This window comes from Poecilia latipinna, unplaced genomic scaffold (assembly GCF_001443285.1).
Source record: "Poecilia latipinna isolate Pla-1442-1.1 unplaced genomic scaffold, P_latipinna-1.0 Scaffold3829, whole genome shotgun sequence".
Taxonomy (NCBI): Eukaryota; Metazoa; Chordata; class Actinopteri; order Cyprinodontiformes; family Poeciliidae; genus Poecilia; species Poecilia latipinna.
Genome location: NW_015116445.1, coordinates 1374 through 20493, shown reverse-complemented (window position 1 = coordinate 20493; position 19120 = coordinate 1374). Strand labels below are relative to the sequence as shown.

At 40.7% G+C, this 19120-nt stretch overlaps 1 protein-coding gene across 4 annotated transcripts in view; it reads right to left on the bottom strand.

Moving 5' to 3' along the window:
• The window catches only part of LOC106941728 (collagen alpha-1(I) chain-like), a 23801-nt gene extending 4945 nt beyond the window's left edge, over window positions 1-18856 (bottom strand). Inside the window, exons 1-45 of one of the 4 annotated variants that reach the window (XM_015024831.1) lie at window positions 18419-18856; window positions 16613-16804; window positions 16323-16345; window positions 15980-16015; window positions 14808-14900; window positions 13317-13385; window positions 13182-13226; window positions 12548-12601; window positions 12418-12471; window positions 12256-12309; window positions 12076-12129; window positions 11926-11979; window positions 9575-9619; window positions 9427-9480; window positions 9290-9334; window positions 8775-8828; window positions 8506-8604; window positions 8265-8309; window positions 7979-8077; window positions 7714-7767; window positions 7508-7615; window positions 7119-7172; window positions 6910-7008; window positions 6770-6823; window positions 6588-6686; window positions 6409-6462; window positions 6251-6304; window positions 6004-6111; window positions 5877-5921; window positions 5518-5616; window positions 5304-5411; window positions 3319-3480; window positions 3178-3231; window positions 2956-3063; window positions 2815-2868; window positions 2636-2689; window positions 2375-2536; window positions 2054-2161; window positions 1727-1834; window positions 1564-1617; window positions 1001-1108; window positions 828-881; window positions 633-740; window positions 484-537; window positions 268-375 (exon numbers count right to left, since the gene is read on the bottom strand). In XM_015024831.1, coding sequence (XP_014880317.1) covers window positions 268-375; window positions 484-537; window positions 633-740; window positions 828-881; window positions 1001-1108; window positions 1564-1617; window positions 1727-1834; window positions 2054-2161; window positions 2375-2536; window positions 2636-2689; window positions 2815-2868; window positions 2956-3063; window positions 3178-3231; window positions 3319-3480; window positions 5304-5411; window positions 5518-5616; window positions 5877-5921; window positions 6004-6111; window positions 6251-6304; window positions 6409-6462; window positions 6588-6686; window positions 6770-6823; window positions 6910-7008; window positions 7119-7172; window positions 7508-7615; window positions 7714-7767; window positions 7979-8077; window positions 8265-8309; window positions 8506-8604; window positions 8775-8828; window positions 9290-9334; window positions 9427-9480; window positions 9575-9619; window positions 11926-11979; window positions 12076-12129; window positions 12256-12309; window positions 12418-12471; window positions 12548-12601; window positions 13182-13226; window positions 13317-13385; window positions 14808-14900; window positions 15980-16015; window positions 16323-16345; window positions 16613-16804; window positions 18419-18488 — 3471 coding nt within the window. In that variant the 5' untranslated portion in view covers window positions 18489-18856. Of the gene's footprint in view, window positions 1-267; window positions 376-483; window positions 538-632; window positions 741-827; window positions 882-1000; window positions 1109-1563; window positions 1618-1726; window positions 1835-2053; window positions 2162-2374; window positions 2537-2635; window positions 2690-2814; window positions 2869-2955; window positions 3064-3177; window positions 3232-3318; window positions 3481-5303; window positions 5412-5517; window positions 5617-5876; window positions 5922-6003; window positions 6112-6250; window positions 6305-6408; window positions 6463-6587; window positions 6687-6769; window positions 6824-6909; window positions 7009-7118; window positions 7173-7507; window positions 7616-7713; window positions 7768-7978; window positions 8078-8264; window positions 8310-8505; window positions 8605-8774; window positions 8829-9289; window positions 9335-9426; window positions 9481-9574; window positions 9620-11925; window positions 11980-12075; window positions 12130-12255; window positions 12310-12417; window positions 12472-12547; window positions 12602-13181; window positions 13227-13316; window positions 13386-14807; window positions 14901-15979; window positions 16016-16322; window positions 16346-16612; window positions 16805-18406 lie in introns of all 4 variants that reach the window. The other 3 variants (XM_015024829.1, XM_015024832.1, XM_015024833.1) reach the window with 3 other exon arrangements.
• Window positions 18857-19120: the final 264 nt, after the last annotated feature.

The window sequence follows — 19120 nt, the reverse complement described above, 5'->3', positions numbered from 1 at the left end:
CACACACACACACACACACACACACACACACACACACACACACCTAAGGAGAATTTAGAGAGATTAATCAACCTAACAGTCATGTTTTTGGACTGTGGGAGGAAACTGGAGTACCTGGAGAGAACCCGGCATTCACAGGGAGAACATGCAAACTCCATGCAGAAAGAACCCAGGATTTGAACCAAGGACCTTCAGTGTTACCAACTGTGGCAGTGTGCAGCCCACTGGTAAGTGGAAGGAGGAAAATAAGTTGATAGGGGGACTTACAGCAGGTCCCATCTCTCCAGAACGTCCACGAGGTCCAGGAGGTCCAGTGGGTCCAGGAAGACCAGACATACCGTCCTTACCTGGAGCACCAGCAGATCCAGCTGGACCCTGCGAAAAGTACACAGAATAATTAGGAAAACATAATTCTACAAATAAGTTGAGCAAATATTAAAAGGATAATGGTAATAAACTGCTGATAGTTGAATGACAACGTACTCTGGGTCCAGCAGGTCCAGAAGAACCAGCAGGTCCAGCCTCTCCAGAAGCTCCCTAGAAGTTCATAGAAAACAATGTGACTTAGAGGTTGATTCTGTGATTATACATTATATATTTTAGCATAGAAAAATCAGTAAACATGTACATACAGGAGGTCCAGGAGGTCCCTGTTGGCCAGTAAATCCTCTGTGTCCCTTCATGCCTCTTTCTCCAGCCTCTCCAGTCTCTCCCTTGTCTCCACGAGCTCCAGCAGGTCCCTGAAAAGATGGATGGAGATAATTAATTAATTTTACTTTTGCTTGTCCTTACATACTTAATTTCTTATTGGAGCAATTGTTCCTTACAGCAGGGCCACGAGGTCCAGCAGGGCCAGCGGGGCCAGCGGGGCCAGCAGAGCCCTGAAACACAGAAACCTCCGTTTAACTTTGAGGCGAATGTCAAGACATGCCACATCTTCATGCACGTTAAAATGAAAAAATTGAACCAATTGATAAGCATGGCGCAAATTTTCACTCACAGTCTCTCCACGGTCACCAGTCTTTCCAGCGGGTCCAACAGGTCCAGGGGCACCAGGGGGTCCAGGGGCACCAGGGGCTCCCGCAGCGCCACTCTCTCCACGGTCTCCCTACAACACAAACAGAAAATCAGATAATCTGGTTCTTTCTACCAACCAAGAAACCACTCAGGACAGGAGTTATCAAACATTCTACAGCAACTAGATCCTCTACTTGAAAGTTGTTCCATTACTTCTGACCCAAAGTCTGAAAATGGGGTTTCAGTTCTGTCTAATTTTGATTCGTTTTACCAGTCAAGCAATCTGGTAGGCAGTTTGCTCAGAAAAAGGTTCAAGGTCAATGACTTAATGCAATTAGGTGGGATTTCTCTGGTTTTTATCTGACTAGCATTATATAACAAACTGACTGTATCTCAACCTACTGTAATTAGGATTAATTTAGGATTTATGTAGCTGAATCTGAATTAACCAAATTGACAGGAGTTGAATTATGACTCGTATAACTGGATATGAACTCAATGACTGTTGTGTGCAGCTCAATCATTCAACACATATCATAAACCTACTTTGGGTCCAGGGGCTCCATCGCGTCCAGATGGTCCTTCATTACCAGGGTTTCCCTATGATGCAAACAAAGCAACTCAACTATCAGCAGAACACTAAACTTATGCATGTGCTAGACCATAAAATGGCTCAGAACACTCCAGTGACCGGGGGCCTTCATCTCACCTCACGTCCAGGTTCTCCAGGGGCACCAGCAAGACCAGGGGGTCCCATGGGTCCAGGAGGCCCGCGCTCACCACCAGGGCCAGCAGGTCCAGGCTTTCCAATTTCTCCCTGTTGAAGACACAATATGTAGACACGTTACCTTTTGCCAACGCATAGCTTTTTACGTCACTAAACAATTCACGTGTAGTTATTAAGGTGTATTTAACTGCCTTTTGGAAGTTGCATAAAAACAGATGCTTAGATTTATTATTTTAGTTTTGTAAGATAAGGTAAATGGTTTGATTGTCTATGATGGGGGGATTTTAGAATCAAGATCAATCTACTTACTGCAGGCCCAGGGGGACCAGAGAAACCTCTCTCTCCTCTCTGTCCAGGCATACCAACGATACCACGTGCTCCAGCAATACCTTGGGGTCCAGGCAGACCAGGAGCTCCCTGAAGGTCAAGCAAAAAGAAAAATAGAGGTATAGGTTAGAAATAAGCAACATCAAGAGTGAACAAATTATTTATGCAGCTAAACATGGCCCATGTTAAGCTGCATAAATAATGCAAATAGTGGAGATTTGATGTTGTTACATTGAGTTATTCATTTTCACCTGAAGGTGATCTTGGTTGTTTTGAAAGCCTGTTACAGAGAAGCTTACTTACAGCAGTACCATCTGCACCAGGGCTTCCCTTCTCTCCAGGAGTTCCTGGGGGTCCAGCAGCACCAATCTCACCAGGGCGACCAGCAGGTCCAGTCTCACCACGGTTTCCTTTGGGTCCCTCCTTGCCAGATGGTCCAGGAGGTCCGGGGGGTCCAGAGTTTCCCTACATATTGGGAATAGGGGTCAATTGTAACGGTTCTGGAAGACCTGGACTTTTCATTATCAGAAACACAAAGTAAAAAAAAAAAAAGTTAAAACCTACTGCAGGGCCTGGAGGGCCAACTCTGCCAGCAGCTCCAGGGAAGCCTGTAGCACCCTAAGAAGAAGGACCATAAGTAAAATGAGCAAAGACTGCATCAAACCAGTGCACTTGAACAAGTCAACTAAAGTAATGCAAGGCTAAAAAGTAATTTACAGAAGAAGACAAGAGTAATGACTTACAGGAGGTCCAGCTGCTCCACGGGCTCCCTTAGGGCCAGTGTTTCCAACAGGACCCTAAGAAAACACAACACAACCTCAATCAAAATGCAAGAGTCTTTGGAAGATAAATAATACAAACCACAAATGAATGCGTCTTCAAACCTGAGGTCCGGGAGCACCAGTTGGTCCGGCAGGGCCTGGAGGTCCAGCATCTCCCTTAGCACCATTATCTCCAGGCTCTCCCTTAGCACCAGGCTGTCCATCAGCACCCTGAGATTGAACGGCAGTGATTTGAAAAATACTAAGGTTTTTAGAATAGCTTAGTGCAAATTTACAAAGTGGAAAAAAAGAAGAAAACTAAATCAGCCAGTGCAAAAAACTTACAGGAGGTCCAGCAAATCCAGCAGGTCCAGGTGGTCCAGCTTCACCGCGCTCACCCTGTTACAGACGAAGAATTATTAGTCAAGGTTTTGAGAATCCAGTCAGTAGTGGGACAAGTTTGGGAGACAAGCAGATTTTACTAACAGGGGCTCCGCGGGCTCCAGCAGGGCCGACAAGCCCAGGGGCACCATTCTCTCCCTTGTCACCAGGAGCACCAGCTGGTCCAGGAAGTCCAATTGGTCCAGTCAAGCCACGGGGCCCATCTTTACCAGGTGCACCATCAGCACCCTTAGCTCCTTGGTCACCCTGGATTATTGGATGAAAAGGGTTTATCGGGTTTATATGAGTTTGCTGCAAATCACATCACAACAATTTCTATAATAGTGCATTAACACCAATCAAACTATCATGACCTCCAGCAGATGAAGAGCATAACTCTTTTGAGGTTAATGGATCAGTTAATGAATCATATCTATTAAGCAGAAAGTGAACCTTGTGTCCTCAAAATTGATGTGTTAGAAGCAGGAAAAATGAACAAATGTAAAGATTTGTTTGAGTGTAACAAGAACTACAGCAGTGTGAGAAAGTATTTGCCCCTTTCTGACTTTGTTTCTTTCTTTAGATGTCTGTCAAACTTCAGTGTTTCAAAACATTAAAGAAATTTAAAAAATAGTCAAAGATGACAGAAGCAAACACAACGTTGCCCTGTGTGAACAAGTGATCGCCCCCTAAACCTAATAACTGGTTGGGCAACCCTCAGCAGCAACAACTGATAGAAAGCTTTTATGATAACTTGACATGAGTCTTTTCCAGCTGTGGAGGAATTCTGGCCGACTCTTCTTTGCACAATTGTTCTAAATCTGCCGCAATGGGGGGTTTGAGTACGAATGACCTTTTTAACGTCATACCACAGCATGGGAGACAAGTAAGTTTAAGGTCAGGACTTTGATTATGAGGCTCCAAAGTCTTTATCTGTTTTTTTTTTTCAGCCTTTGCGAGTGTTTTGGATCATTGTCCTGCTGCAGAACCCAAGTTGACATTCGAACATTCTCCTTCGGGATATTTTGGTAGACAACAGTCTGTGATAAATGGAAGCTGCTTTCAGGTCCTGAAGCATCAACACAGTCCCAGACCATCACACTACCTCTACCATGTTATACTGTTGGTATGATCTTTTTCTGAATTACTGTGTTATTTTACACCAGATGTATTGGAACACACTCCTTCCAAAGAGTTGAACTTTTGTCTAATCAGACCACAGAATGATTTCTCAAAAGTCTCAGGATTATCAAGATGTTCTGGTAGTGTGTGGATAACGGGTCTGTCTGGAGCACCAAAGCTTTGTAAATGTCTTTGTAACCCATTCCAGACTTATAGATCTGAAATATTGTCTTTCTCATTTGTTTCTGAATGTCTTTGGATCTCTGCATGATGTCTAGCTTTTGAAGATCTTTTGGTGTTCTTCAATCAGGTCCTATTTAAGTGACATCTGGATTAAGAACAGGTGTGGCAGTGACCAGTCCAGAGTGTGGTTAGAGAAAGTGAACTCAGGTATGATAAACAGCATTATGTGCTGACAGAGGGGCAAATACTATTTTACACAAGTCCGTAGCAGTTTGGATGTTGTTCTCATATACTGATAAATCTCCTTTCAAAAGGAATAAACATGCATTTTTTTCCTTGTGTTATCTTTGACTAATATTTAAAATGGTTAGATATTATGAAACATTGAAGTTAGTAAAACGTTCAAAAAAGTAGAAATCAGGAAGGGGCAAACACTGTTTCACACCACTGTATTTTGGGTTTCAGTGGTCAGTATCTGTCAGCATGGTCTAAGGAAGGAATTTCAGCGAACCAGTGAATGATGTCTGATGCACTTTGGAAACAAAAGCTGGCCTATGTGGTCCAAGCTACTTTAGAGCTACTGTACCTTCAACTACTGAAGAGAACTTATTACTGGTTTTCAAAGGAATATTTCACAACACAAACTGCACTGGAAGTTGTGACATATCGGACTACACAGTCAGGACCAGTCTGGTGCCTATGCTGCCTGGTGGACATGTATATGCATGATGAAATGCGATTGCAAATATTGGGAGTCATGGAGAAATACTGTTGTGATCACTCACTCTGTCTCCTCTCAGTCCTGGAAGGCCAGCAGCTCCGCGCTCACCAGGCATTCCCTGCAGTCCAGGAGGACCAGCAGCTCCAGGAGCACCAGGGGCTCCAGGTTCTCCCTTAAGAGGAATGTAATAAACAACAATGAAGCAACAATGCCTGATATTTTCTTGAACGTGATTTTATTTAAACTTTCAAATTTATTAAGTGATTGCAAATCTATACCTTAGCACCATCATTACCAGGAGAACCAGGGGATCCACGGGTGCCAGCGGGGCCAATGGGGCCGGGGGCACCACGCTCACCGGGGAATCCTCTGTCGCCCTGAGAAGAAAGGTTGTAGAAAGTTAGGTAAGTGTCCAAATTAAATAGTGTGGCTCTTTTTGTAGAATAATAGCCTGTTCTAACTATTGCTACCTTGTGAAAGTAATCTTTTAATAAAACAGTTTTATTTAGAAAGCAGTGTAAATCTCTAAAGATGTTTTAAACCCCTTCCCCCCACTCCTCCCTCCACCCACCAATACAGGATTCTCCTAGGAGTGTATCATCGGTTAAAGAAACAACAGTGAGTAAAAGCTGCTTACTCTGGCTCCAGCAGGACCTGCAGCTCCTGGCTCACCAGGCAGACCCTAGACAAAAAAGATAGCAATGAGGAGGAAGCACTTTCACTTAGGAAAATGTATTAAAGCTAATGCATAAATCAATGTGCACCTGCTCTCCAGGCTTGCCACTCTCACCAACGGCTCCCTGAGGTCCAGGAAGACCCTGGAATCCAGGGGAACCAGAAGGCCCTGCCTCTCCTCTCTCACCAGCAGGACCCTGGGGATGCAGAGAAATACATTGTTGTAATTTATATATATATATATATATATATATATATATATATATATATATATATTTTTTATTCATGAAGAATTGGATGTTGGTGCAAAAAGTTGTGCAGAAGTGTGTTACTTACGGCAGGGCCTGGAGGACCTTGAGCACCAACTTCACCATCCTTTCCAGCAGCTCCCTGAAGACAAAGATGACAGATTTTCAAACGGACAGACACAGCCTCTCTGACTGACCAGAAAGTGTTGTTAAAAATAAAAAATGAGCAAAATATAGGCCTCTTACAGCAGCGCCAGTGGGTCCCATGACTCCTCTCTCACCGGGCTTTCCAGCCTCACCCTAATCACAAAAAAATAAAAGAAACAACAAAGAGAACATATATTAGTGGAGCAGTCCTCAGAAGTTCAAAATCCATATCAACGAGCGTAACAACAATACGTTTTTTCTTTTTAGATCATACTCACAGCAGCTCCCTTTGGTCCAGGAAATCCCATAACTCCAGGCTGACCTCTTGCTCCAACAGGGCCAGGGGGTCCAGGACGTCCATCTTGTCCAGGGGCTCCCTGTGGAGATGAAATAACTTTACTTTATGGACAAGATGTAGGTTTTGGTTTGATAAGAATAACAGTGCAGGACATAAACCTACAGAAGCTCCCATTTTGCCGTCAGGTCCAGGGCTGCCAGGGCTGCCGGTCATACCCTACAAAGCAAATGTTGGAAATCAGATGAGATGACAATGTGGTGAAAGACTTGTACAGTCATGCTTACACAGAGACTTATCAGTACCTTAGCTCCAGGGAGACCAGGCTCACCGGTACGACCAGGCTCACCGGTGGAACCTTTAGGTCCAACAAGACCAGGAGCACCACGCTCACCTGGGGCACCCTAGAATAGTAGATAGAAGGAAGAATAAAGCAGAGAAAATTTGTTATTGCTACCTGGAATTATTTCAGATATAAAACAGTTTCTTGTTGAGTTTTTCATTGTTTTCTTACTTTGGGTCCAGCAGGGCCATCAGAACCAGGGAAACCACGACCACCAGGGCCGCCCTACAGGGAGAATTTAAAACACAAACTTAGTCTGTTATGATTTCATTGTAGACTTGCGTTAATAACTGATTAGCCAACAGTAAAAAAAAAAAAAACTTGCACCACAAGCAAGTCAGGGGAAGTGACTTTGTAGCTGAGACAGCTAGAGAGGAGATTCAAACAGGCAACCCACAGGTTACAGGACGAACTCCTACCTCCTAAATCTGTTGATTTAGGAGGTAATCACCAGAGGCAAATTTTTTCTAAAACAGGTCACCCTATTCTCCTATTTGACATATTCCAAACTCATCTTAAAATTGTTGTTAAAATAACAAATATTTAGAAGAAATGCATACACGCTCTCCAGGGGCTCCACGGGCACCTGCAGCACCAGGTTCTCCTCTGGCTCCTCTTTTGCCCTCCTCACCAGGAGGTCCTGGGGGTCCCTGAACACCTGTAGCACCCTGTGAAAAACAAAAAACACAAATTAATTAGAATCAGAGGATAAGTACATGAAGTACAAGTCAAAAATGCTACTCTGTGGATATCTGGGTGAACTTACAGCCTCTCCCTTTGCACCAGGCTCTCCCTTGAATCCTGGGGCACCAACATCACCCTGAAAGACACATTCAAATATGAAGGACTTTTAGAAAGGAACAACAAATCAGGGTGTTTATTAGAAGTATTTCTTTGATTGTTGTTTCCCTGTGTTTACATTTCAAACACAAACACAAATTAATGTCAATACAAAGTAAGAATATAATTATTTATTTTAATAGGCACATAAATATATTTAATTTGTTTTGTTTATTTAGAGCTGTACTTACAGTATTACCCTTGGGTCCAGGAGCACCAGCTGCACCCTGTGGTCCTGGAGGTCCACGTGGTCCAGGGAAACCAGGAGCTCCAGCAACACCAGGGGCACCCTGCAGGGGGCAGCACACAGCCACAAAACACAGTCACATCTTCACGTCTGGTTTTTTCAACTTGACTGAAGCTTTTGGTAAAACAGTAAAGCTAAGGGGGCTTTTTAAGTGCCCTTGAAAAATGAAAAAAAAAAAAAAAAAAAAGCATATACATATACAAAGTTTTTGCTTTTAAAAAAACACTTACAGGGCCTCCTTTAGCACCAGGGGCTCCATCAGCTCCAGGGTTTCCCTGAGGAGGAAAAATAACAAATCCTTTTAAAACTATAGTTAGAATAAGATAAATTACATTAAAAGGAACTTTTTTTGTAATTTTGTTTTAAACAAGCACCAGAAGTTTTATTTTGCCTGAATTAATTTGTACTGTTTAAAGCATTTTGATGATTAATTTTTAAACCTCTGTTGTAAAGTTAAAGCTTCAAACTTACAGAAGGTCCAGCTGGGCCAGCGGGTCCGGGGTTTCCAGGTTCTCCACGAGCTCCAGCAGGGCCCTCAGGTCCACGTGCTCCCTGTGCTCCAACATCACCCTGGGAGACAGAAAACCAAAACAAAGACTTAGTTGGACTTGAAAGCTTTGGTTGAAACCTAAAACATTAACATAAATATGCTTAATTAGGTAGACTCCCAAATGAAACACTAAACTGTTATTACGAGTGTGAAACAGTGATTTTTCTTTCTTTCTTTTTTTGTTTTTTACCTTGGGTCCGGGGCCACCTGGGAATCCCGGAGGTCCAGCAGGGCCAGTGGGACCCTGAAAGCAAACAAATGGAAATTCAGACAAAAATAAAGTCTTCCTTTCATTTTTCTGTAACCATAGATCACAAAATAAAGCTCCTCTAATTTGGTAGATTTACTCAACATAGTAAGATATAAGCATTAAAGGTCCAGTGTGCAGAATGTAATGTCATCTTGTGGTCAGAAATGCACATTGAAATTAGTCCAATGCCCCTCCCCCAATTAACTTCAAATTATAGCAAATCATTTGAAGGGACAAACGTGCTTGAAAAATAAGTTTGTCCCTTCTGGATTCCTGTTGAAGCATGCAGAAATCAGCATAGAATGCCTGCATTATATTGTGTTTGCAAATACAGAATATGTAGCTGTAATAATGTAAATAGTACATTTTCACTAGTGTGGTTCAATATTATTTTCAGAACGTAGTCGTTAAAAAAAAAGTACTTCAACTCAACTATAAGAGAATCAAAGACATACCGGAGGTCCAGCAGCACCAGCAGCACCATCGTTACCACGGGCTCCCTGCAGGAGTCAGACGAACAGACAGACATAATTGGTTTGTATATGACTCAGCAAATGATAGCTTAGAGTGCACACTCTATGCATGGACTTACAGCAGCTCCAGAAGGACCAGCGCGACCCCTCTCACCAGGCAGACCACGAGGCCCCTAAAGGAATACAATTCAACATGCATTTAATTGCAGTCAGTAAAAGGTTAAGGTGAAGTCCAGGTAGAATTAGCATAAAGTTTTTTTCACTTGCCATAGCACCGGGAGTTCCATTCTCACCAGGCGCTCCAGCCTCTCCCTAACATGAGGAAACAGACAGACAGGGGAGAATGTGAAATGACTTCAACAGAACAATCAATCTTAATGCTAAAACAATATGGCAAATAATGTAAGTATCACAAATGAGTGTGCAAGTTAAGCAGTGCTACAGCTAATGGCTGCTAACATAACCTGCCTGTTGGATTCTTTAATCTCTTCTTCTGATTTGAACAATTAGTGAATCATCTGTTAGTAAACTTAGTCCTTAGTCACATTGAGCCAAATTTCAGTTTGTCTTTCTTGGCACATATGTTGAATAACATCTTTAAAGATGGTGCCTGAAAGTTGTGATTCTGCAAACATTAAATTTTCAGATAAAGAAGGTCCACAATATGACCATGTATTGTCAACGTAGCTAAGAACCAAAGTTTACAGAATGTAAAGATTATTTTACATTCCTTATAAAAACATGACTGTTGACCTATTCAGGGTTTACCCCGCCTTTCACCCGTTGACTTCTGAAGATAGGCACCAGCAGCTCTCACAACTCCACCAGGGGTAAGTGTAACATAATGGATGGATGGATATAAAAATGCAAAAACTAGAAAGGTAAATTATTAGGCCCAATAATATAATATTATAATAATATTATATTATTATAATAATATTATAATAAAAGTGTGAGCCCAAAGTGGCTGCAGCGAGATGTGGAGAGGACATCTCACTGCAAGTTTAATGTTCAACATTTTCATTTGCTGGTACCAAAAGACAAAGACTGACCAAATTGTTATGGAAAAAAAGATGTTTGAAAAGTCATATGTTTGTAGGGTCATTTGTACTTTTTTTTTTTTTTTTTTTACTCAGATATAACAAACATATTGTTTGTCCCTTCTGGATCTTTGGTGATTTCCAAAGAACTTTTCGTGAACATGAAAATACACCAAGTGACCAAATGAAGCATGATGCAAAACAGGATGCAACAGACAAAACGTGTTCTACCATTGGTCCAGGCACAGGCATAGCTGGGGATTTCTCATCATAATCATGCATTTGTATTTTTCATTGTTTGTGTTTTTTAGTTAGTGTTACTTCAGTCATAAATAGCTGCATGTAAAATGATGCTTCGCTATGTTGTTTTGTTGACAACAGAAAAGTCATATCGGGATTCTTCCTGTGCTCTGAGAGGCACAGCGTGAAGCACCGCTCTGATGCAGCGGTGCAAAGCAGGAGGAGAGGAGCATCACAGGGTGCCAAATGTTTACACAGTATCTGCGTTAGGGGCACCAATTTCTGGATATTTAATTCCTGTCAAATTCTATTTATTTTATGCCCAAAGGATCTGATATATTGACATTAAACCGGCAGTATGATGTATTTTCCAGCCACATAGTGGCATCTTATAGCCTAATTAAGTAGCTATGATACCTCCAGTTGTTATAAAATGCTACCAAATATCATTTAAAAGAAATTTGACTTTTAATGTATTTTAATGCCTTGTTACTGGATCTCCTTCTCTTGAAAAATTCCTGCTCTTTCTGAAAATCCGCCTTCAGGAAGTCATCACAACATGGCTCCTCTGTTAACCCTTTCACAATGTTTTTATCAGCATTGCACTGAGAAGTAGCTCATATAATGGCAGATGTGAAGCTTCACAAGGTGTTTGCTAATTGCTGCTGGTTAGTCTGAAGGAGCTGAGTGGGGAAGTCGCTGGTGAGGCAGAAGCTCCAAGGAAGAGTAGCACCTCGAAAACAGAAGGAGTTGTCCCTCAGTTCCCCCTGGTGATTTGCACAGCTGAATGGTTGCCACGGGAGATTAAAAGATTTCTCAAACACCGATGAAAGAATAAAGCAACGCTTTGGGTATATCTTTGATGAGGGAATAACATAAAAACATGATGTAAAGCCCCAAAAAGTATATTTTACATAATACTGCCTCTTTAACATTGGTTTAGGTCATTTTTAACATACTGGAATCAGTCTCATAAGTAAAACTTGGCTGATATTAACATGCAGGATTTATGTCTATCTTATTGTTTCTGTTCGTGTTTTGGAGGGGTTGGCCATGTATTTGTTTGGGCATGAGACAGTGATAGTACTGCAGCACATCGTGGTCAGTTCCTTGTGTCAAAGGGAAATATGTTGATAAACATTATCACAATTATGACAGCAACATTAATGTCACGTATGATAACTCGCCAAAATGTTTCTATCTGTGCATCTCCAGTAATCACTCTAGTGTGTTTCCCACTTAAGCTACCCATGCATTGCTACAATTCATGTTAACGTTTATTGAAATGAAACTTTGGACATCAAGCGAAAGAATGACATAGTGGAAACATTTAGTCACCTTGGGTCCAGCAGGGCCAGTGTCTCCTTTAGCACCATCCAGACCGCTGAATCCCTGAAGGCCAAGAGAGAAACATAAAGATGAAGTTCCTCTTCATGAGATCTTCTCAGCTTTGGATGAATGGGATGATACAAAATGGCTTTAGCTCACTCTGTGACCCTTGATTCCAGGAAGTCCAGGGGTTCCTGGAAAACCACGAGCACCCTGGGGGAAAAAAAGTAAAGAAGAAGAGAGACAGTTTAAGTTCAACTCTGCTGTTTAACTTAAACTGTCCCTGTCCACTGTTTTATTTACACGTTTACTCAAAAACATGTTTGATCAGTGAAGTACCTGTGGACCAGAAGGTCCCCGCTCACCAGCACGACCAGGTTTGCCAGCCTCACCCTGATGACATACAAAATTAAGATATAATTACAAATCCACTTTATTCACTGCACTTTGATTCAAAGTGATGCTTCCTCAGGAACTGAAAAATACAAGCTGACCACTTACATCCTCTCCGTTCTTTCCTGGAGGTCCTGCAGGTCCGCGTGGCCCCATGGGGCCCTGATTAAAAGACAAAGAGAGTTATGTGGGCTGTAGACGAGTTAGGTGAAAAGGTGTGTGTATTTTCAACACTCACAGGGGCTCCAGCCTCTCCAGGCTCACCAGGATGGCCATTGGGTCCTGGAGGTCCCTGTAGAAGGAGACAGAACCTTAAACATCATCACAAATGAACTGACAATTTTTTCTTTGATTCTGAATCTGAATTCTACAGGTTATTAAAAAAATACACTTCTTGTGTAACAAAATAATCCTGAATAACTTCAGCTGCTCTGACACCATAGCCATGTGTTCTTGTTATGGGTTTCTTGAATTGCTGTCAGAAAGTGATCCATAAGCTTAAAATGACAGATTAAATATTCGGCTTCAAACTGACCATAATTCTGGTGAAGTTAAAACATTTAATCTGACAACCCAAATAATTCAAGGGTTAAACTGAATCAATTATTATTATAGAATCCTTTAAGTGAAATACCTAACAAGTATAATCAGGAAACTGTCTACTGAGTATTATAGTATGCTTAAGAACATATATTAAAATTCAAAAATGTCCAGGTTAGCCCTAACCCCAGTTTAACATTAAGATTAAACTGAGACTAGATACATGTGTTTTATGGGACAAGTTGTTAAATTTAGTAACAGCTCAATGCAGTCAGGCAATTGGTGTTAACATTATGATCATGTCACTGGAAGGAAGGAAATGATCCACTTACACTTTGACCTGGAGGTCCAGTAGGTCCACGGGGTCCCATGGGGCCCTGTTAGTCAAACATGGGCAGAAGTCAGAAACTGCACCATCTTAAATTACAGGAAAATAATAGACATGTACAAGGGTGAACATGCCCTACCATTGGTCCAGGCACAGGCATAGCAGGGGATTTCTCATCATAACCACCAGACATCTGAGGGGAGAAGTTCTGAAGCACAAAAAGAATACAGACATGTCCTTCAAGAGACTTTTATCAAGCAATCACGTATTACATACATTGAGCAAGGTTATGTTTAACAGGAACTTTCATAGAGCATTAAAACAATACCAACACCTGCCCTTAATGTAACCCTTTGGTGAGATTCACTTCCTGTGATATGCAAGCTTTAGTTTAAAAAAAATATATATATTTTTTTTGTACTGTTATTTCATAACAGCTAAATGTAAAAATCATATAAACCTGGACAACAGGTTAGTCCAGCCTTAGTTAGTCATCATTGGGTGTCCATCTGTTAACTTTACTTTTCAAACAAGATCAGGCATTAGCCATAGCCATTAGCTTAGCTCAGTAAGATTTTTATATTAAAAGAATGTTGGAGGTTAATAAAAATGAATATGGTAGAAGGTATCAGATGTTAAGTATGTCAAAAATTAACAGACAAAAATCAAGTGGAAAATTATTTTTAAGTTTACATAAAAAGAATTTTCCATATACATTTCCATATACATAAAATATATTTTTGCAAAACTCATCAACTGTGTGAAGCAAATGCAAAGTTAAAAATTGGCTCCAAACAAGTAATGTGTACCAATACATTTTCTAGGGGAATTAGCATGATGCAGAAATGTTATATTAGCTGTAGGACATGATCTCAGAATTTTCCATGAAATTCAAAGGTTTGTTCACTTGATATGGCCATTGAGGATCAAATTTTAACTTAGTCAGATTGTGAAACTGATGAAGCAATTCACAGATTGCTGTTTATTTGTATTATCTTCTTTGTGCTTCCATGCTTTTTTTATGCTTTCGTAAAACATTCAGAGCGAACTTGTTACTGTAGTGTGTAAAATTTTTAAATAAGTAATTATTAATGTAAACTAATAATAATAATAATAATGACAACAACAACAACAACAATAACAATAATAATAATAATAATAATGGTTGTAAAAATAGCATTCAAGTATCTTCTCATCCTTTCCTGGCCAGCTACCTTCTCACAGGTGCATCATCCAACCTTTTGACCCAAGATCAACACTAATGAGATTTGAGTCTGCAAATTTCATTAGTTTAATTTTATGTGCAAGCTGATTTTATGATAGACCACAAAGCTGAAAATATGCCCAACTTTTACCAGGAAAATTATATTTTCTGCAATTTTAGGCTTTCTTAAATGTTTCTCACAAGAATACCAGACCTTTTGAAAACATGGCATCAAGCTCAATTGTATGTTAAGATGATGTCATTTTTGTTGTGGTAAAAACAAATTAGGAATTAATATTTTCTGATATCAGCAGGTTCACTCAAACATTTAATGTGGGCTTGTTCCTCAAACCCTGATTGGCTCTTTACAACCTGAACCCAAACCTAGCCAAATACAGAAATTTTCATGAAAAAATAACAACTTACTCCACCAAGGCCAGGGGGTCCAGGAGGGCCGGGAGGTCCTGGCAGACCAGGCTGGCCGTCCAGGCCATCTCTACCAGAGGGACCAGGAGGACCCTAAAAAAGTTAGGGAAATGTCAAACATCGGAGCATGTGTGTCATCTAAATGCCATCATTACAAAAACAAGCACAGTTACCTGAAGGTTCCTTATTGGAAATACTGTTTAGTATTGGATATTAGATTATACTGTGTAATCTCTTGTCCTTTATAATCACAGATAACCTCCTAAAATTGGACTTCTCAACACTAATGACCGTAAAACCGGACACAAGAAGATAAGCTGTGGTCAATGTGACATCAGCATACAGGAAGTGGATACGCTGACTGCATGAGAATTCTAAATTTCCACTTAAGAAGTGTGTTGCATATAATCTATTACTGATCCACATCAAAGAGTAATGAATGACAACTTCAGCAAAATATTTGAAGATGTTTTAGATTATACATTATGCTAATTCAGATTAAGCTTCCTTCAGACCCAGCATGACTAGCTGCTTAGCCAGCATAAAGCCAGTTGGGTTGTTAGCTGCATCAAATTGAATAAAATGGACTAATGCAATTTGCCTTATAGTTTTAAAAGTCATAATGTTTTATTATGATGCATGACATAAGTTTTGATGAAGTAACAATTGGAAACAAAAAGCAACTTCTTATTCTTAGCATTCTTAAAAAAAAGATAAAACTAAAAATTTGCCTTTTTCTTGACAAAAACACAAACACCTCATGTACTGATACTTTTGTTAACCCAACTACTAATGTTTTCATCATGCAGGTAATTTGTTTTCTACTAGCAAGGGAAGCTGGCTCCATGTGGTAAGAATGCACTCAGAGCTTTTTAGTTCATGTTTTAGCAGTCATGTTATAAATGTAATGACATTTTACCACTTCTTACATCACAAAAAGAAGCTACAACCACCAAGTTTACTCTTGCTAAATGCTCCCACATTTTTGAAACTTACTTCCTCATCCACTTAAAATATCAAAAGGCAAAACATGTAAAAAGTTCTGCTGCTTTGTTGTGTTTAACTCCAGCAAAAACACACAGGACTCTGGCCACAGTGCTAGAACTTATTCACACTAATAAAATGTAGCTAAACTGGAAGCACATCCACAGAAGAATAAAATGTGAATATACCCGCACTCCCTTGGGTCCACAGTCTCCCTTGGGCCCCTGTAGGGAAAAACATCAAAAATAGTCTCAATGTAAAGATAAAGGTATTGATATAATCACATTAACAATCATGTACTGGTTGCTATTGTACTACACATCATTGATCTGTACAAATAATATGAATAGAATGATATGAATATTAATGTTCACATTATTATTAGTACACCTACTAATCATCTCACTTCAGTCCAGTTTACTTTCGTTCAATAAAAGCAGTTCACAACAGAATGATTTTCATAGCGTCTAATAGACTAAACAAATAACTAAAATGCCAACGAGTTCTGAATGTAAAGACATTTTTAGTTACCTTAACCTGAGCAGACTGGTAGCCTGAAAAGGAGAAACACACAATTTCAAACATATAGAAAAAGAAATAAAAAAAATAAATAAATAAATAAATGATGGATGTGTTGCAGAAAATGCAAAGATGTAAAGATAAGCGGGGCGTTAAAGGTACACCTTTTTTTTTCTTCATGTTTTGTGCTTTGTTTGTTTTTAATGTATTTTCATATTTATGACTTCTGGAATGATATGATACAGAAAATAATAGAATCAAAGTTATGAAAAAGTAACCCAGAGGATATGAAAGTGAAATACCGTCATTGGGGCAGATGGCGCAGCACTCGCCCTGGGGGACTATGGGGTTGAGGCAGTCAGTTGGCTCGTCGCATAGAACCTCATCGCACAACACAGTTCCGCTGTCACACACACAGATTTGACATGGCTCTGGTTTCCACACGTCCCGGTCCGCAAACACCTGACCTTCAAGGGTGCAGCTGGCACCTGTGCCTGAGGGGGGCAACAGAGAGAGAGAGGGATGTCAAATAGACATGCATATGCGGGAGCAACAAGACAGAAAATTTAAAGTAAAAAATATGATTGTGAATGAATATAAAATTACATTAAAATACAAAATGTAAACTAAGTACTCTGGAGATTAATTTTCATGTCTAGATTCCATTAGAATTACATGAATTTGTATATAAAGGGGCATCTGAGCTGTCAATGCCTTAGTTTTCTCTATCATTTTATGTAAATATTTCTAATATTAGCAAAAATATATATTGTTATTTTGTATAAATTCAATGCTTAGCAGCGGCCCTGTGTGGAACTGAAACAGACCGGGGTTGGGGTGACTGAGAGGACACAGTCTGCCTGCAGATGCAGAGCAAAAATTAAAAACCTTCAATAGAATTTAAATTTTTATCTCCACTGAAAAGCAAGTTAGCGTCCTATCATAGTGACGAGACTCTGACTTCATAGCATAATGTTAACCCTGAATGCACTTTCTGACTGAATATAAATCTTGTGCCGTGCCAAAGTTCTGAGCTCAGAGGGAGAAAAGCAGCAGTGCTGTAGACTTCTGGTTTGGCAGCAGCTGCTGGAAACTCTGCACATGTGTTTGCAATTAAAGGAAAGCAGACAAAAAAAGAGTGGAAAGAAAGTGAAGAAAACGAGGAGGCGGGTGTGAGAGAGGGGTGGACGTGGCAGCCAGATGTTACTGCAGTCACAGAGAGGAGCCTCTGGATGTCGCTGTGAGATCGCTCTTAGTGTCAAAGTACATCTGCTTCAAAAAAGACTGCTGAATCCTGTCCAGTTAAAAGGAACATCTGGAAAAACTGAATATCAACTCCATAGCTGTGGTCCCCAGAGCTGATTTGGTTTTCTTTGTCTTGTCAGAAGATTCGATTTCTTACAGTCCTCCATGATGCCTTTTCAGTACCAAACAGCTGTAGATTTTTGCAGATGGAAGATGTTTATATCTAGTCAGGCAAGACTAAACCTGTTTCTCACCTACTGATTTTTCTTTGGGAATATTCTCATTATGTGGGCTGCAGTTCACCTGTCTGACTTAAAAGCTGGCCTCAGGCTGTGACTAACACTGCCACATCAGTCAGGCCTCTGACAGATTTCACATCTCTGACACATCTAATGGAAATTGATCAGCAAATTTAAAGCTGGTCAAAGGAGAGAAATTAAAAAACATTATTTGTGTCTTATAAATATTCAATTTTGAAGGCCCTGTACATGTCATCTGTGTGATGGGGTTTCTTCTTTAAAAAGCATGGCCTGGAGAAAAGTCTGCAAAAAACTTGCAGCAACTTGCTCTGTATGCATGCTGGGAAAATGGAGGGGAAGAGAGTGCTACACTAGAACAAAGAGAAGGAGAGAGGGAGGCCTTCCTGGGATGCCCAATGGATTACGTACACCCTGTTCTGTCTGTCTCAGAAGACAACAAACTTTCAATGATCTAATGTCTAAATCATTTCGTTTTCTCCTCTTCTCTTCCTAAGATCTCAGCAGCTGTCCAGTCATGAAGACAAAATCCATCCTTTTTTTAAAAAAAGGGAGAAAAGCGTTGAGAACCTCCGACAAACTGATGAAACTTACGGTCGTCCTCGCCCTGCGCCCTGGCCAGGAGCACTGTGGCGCCGAGCAGCAGCACCAGCCGCAAATCCACAAAGCTGAACATGTCTAGATGCCACCAGACATGTAGACTCTTTGAGGCAAGAGAGGAAAAAAAGTTGGGGATGTTTTCTCTTTCTGCTACACTCCACTCATACAGGGGTGTTTGGGGTAGGATCCGTGCGTCTGTCCAAAGTCCTCCTGACCCCAGCAGAAAACTCCCTACTGCCTGCACTCATTTTCCAGCAGAGCTTTTATATGGGAGCCCAAAGAACTGGGAGGTACTGGGTCTGGACCGACCATGGGGGGACGCACCCTCATTACCCTGCTGCTGCTCACGTTTAGGGAAGACAAGAAAAGACACCTCCTTCAAAGGAAAAAAAGAAAGACAGAGGGAAAAAACAGCAGGTCCCTCCTTCCATAATTGCAGAGCATGTCTGGGTCTGAGGGAAGGGGGGGCTCTGAGAAAGGGAGAAACTTGAGCCATATCAGCGCTGGAGGGTTGGAGGAGGATTTTCATCTTCAGCAACTGGCATTTTATCCAGAGTTCTGTTTGGTTGTGGTCTACTTCTTGATTCCTTCAGATTTCTCACATTTTTTTCAGATTGGATTGCCTTGAAGGTCCAGAGGTCAAACCCCTATTTGAGAGTGGTTTCCCCTTTGAATGTTTCCCCCCCTTTGAAAATGTAGGAGCTCAGC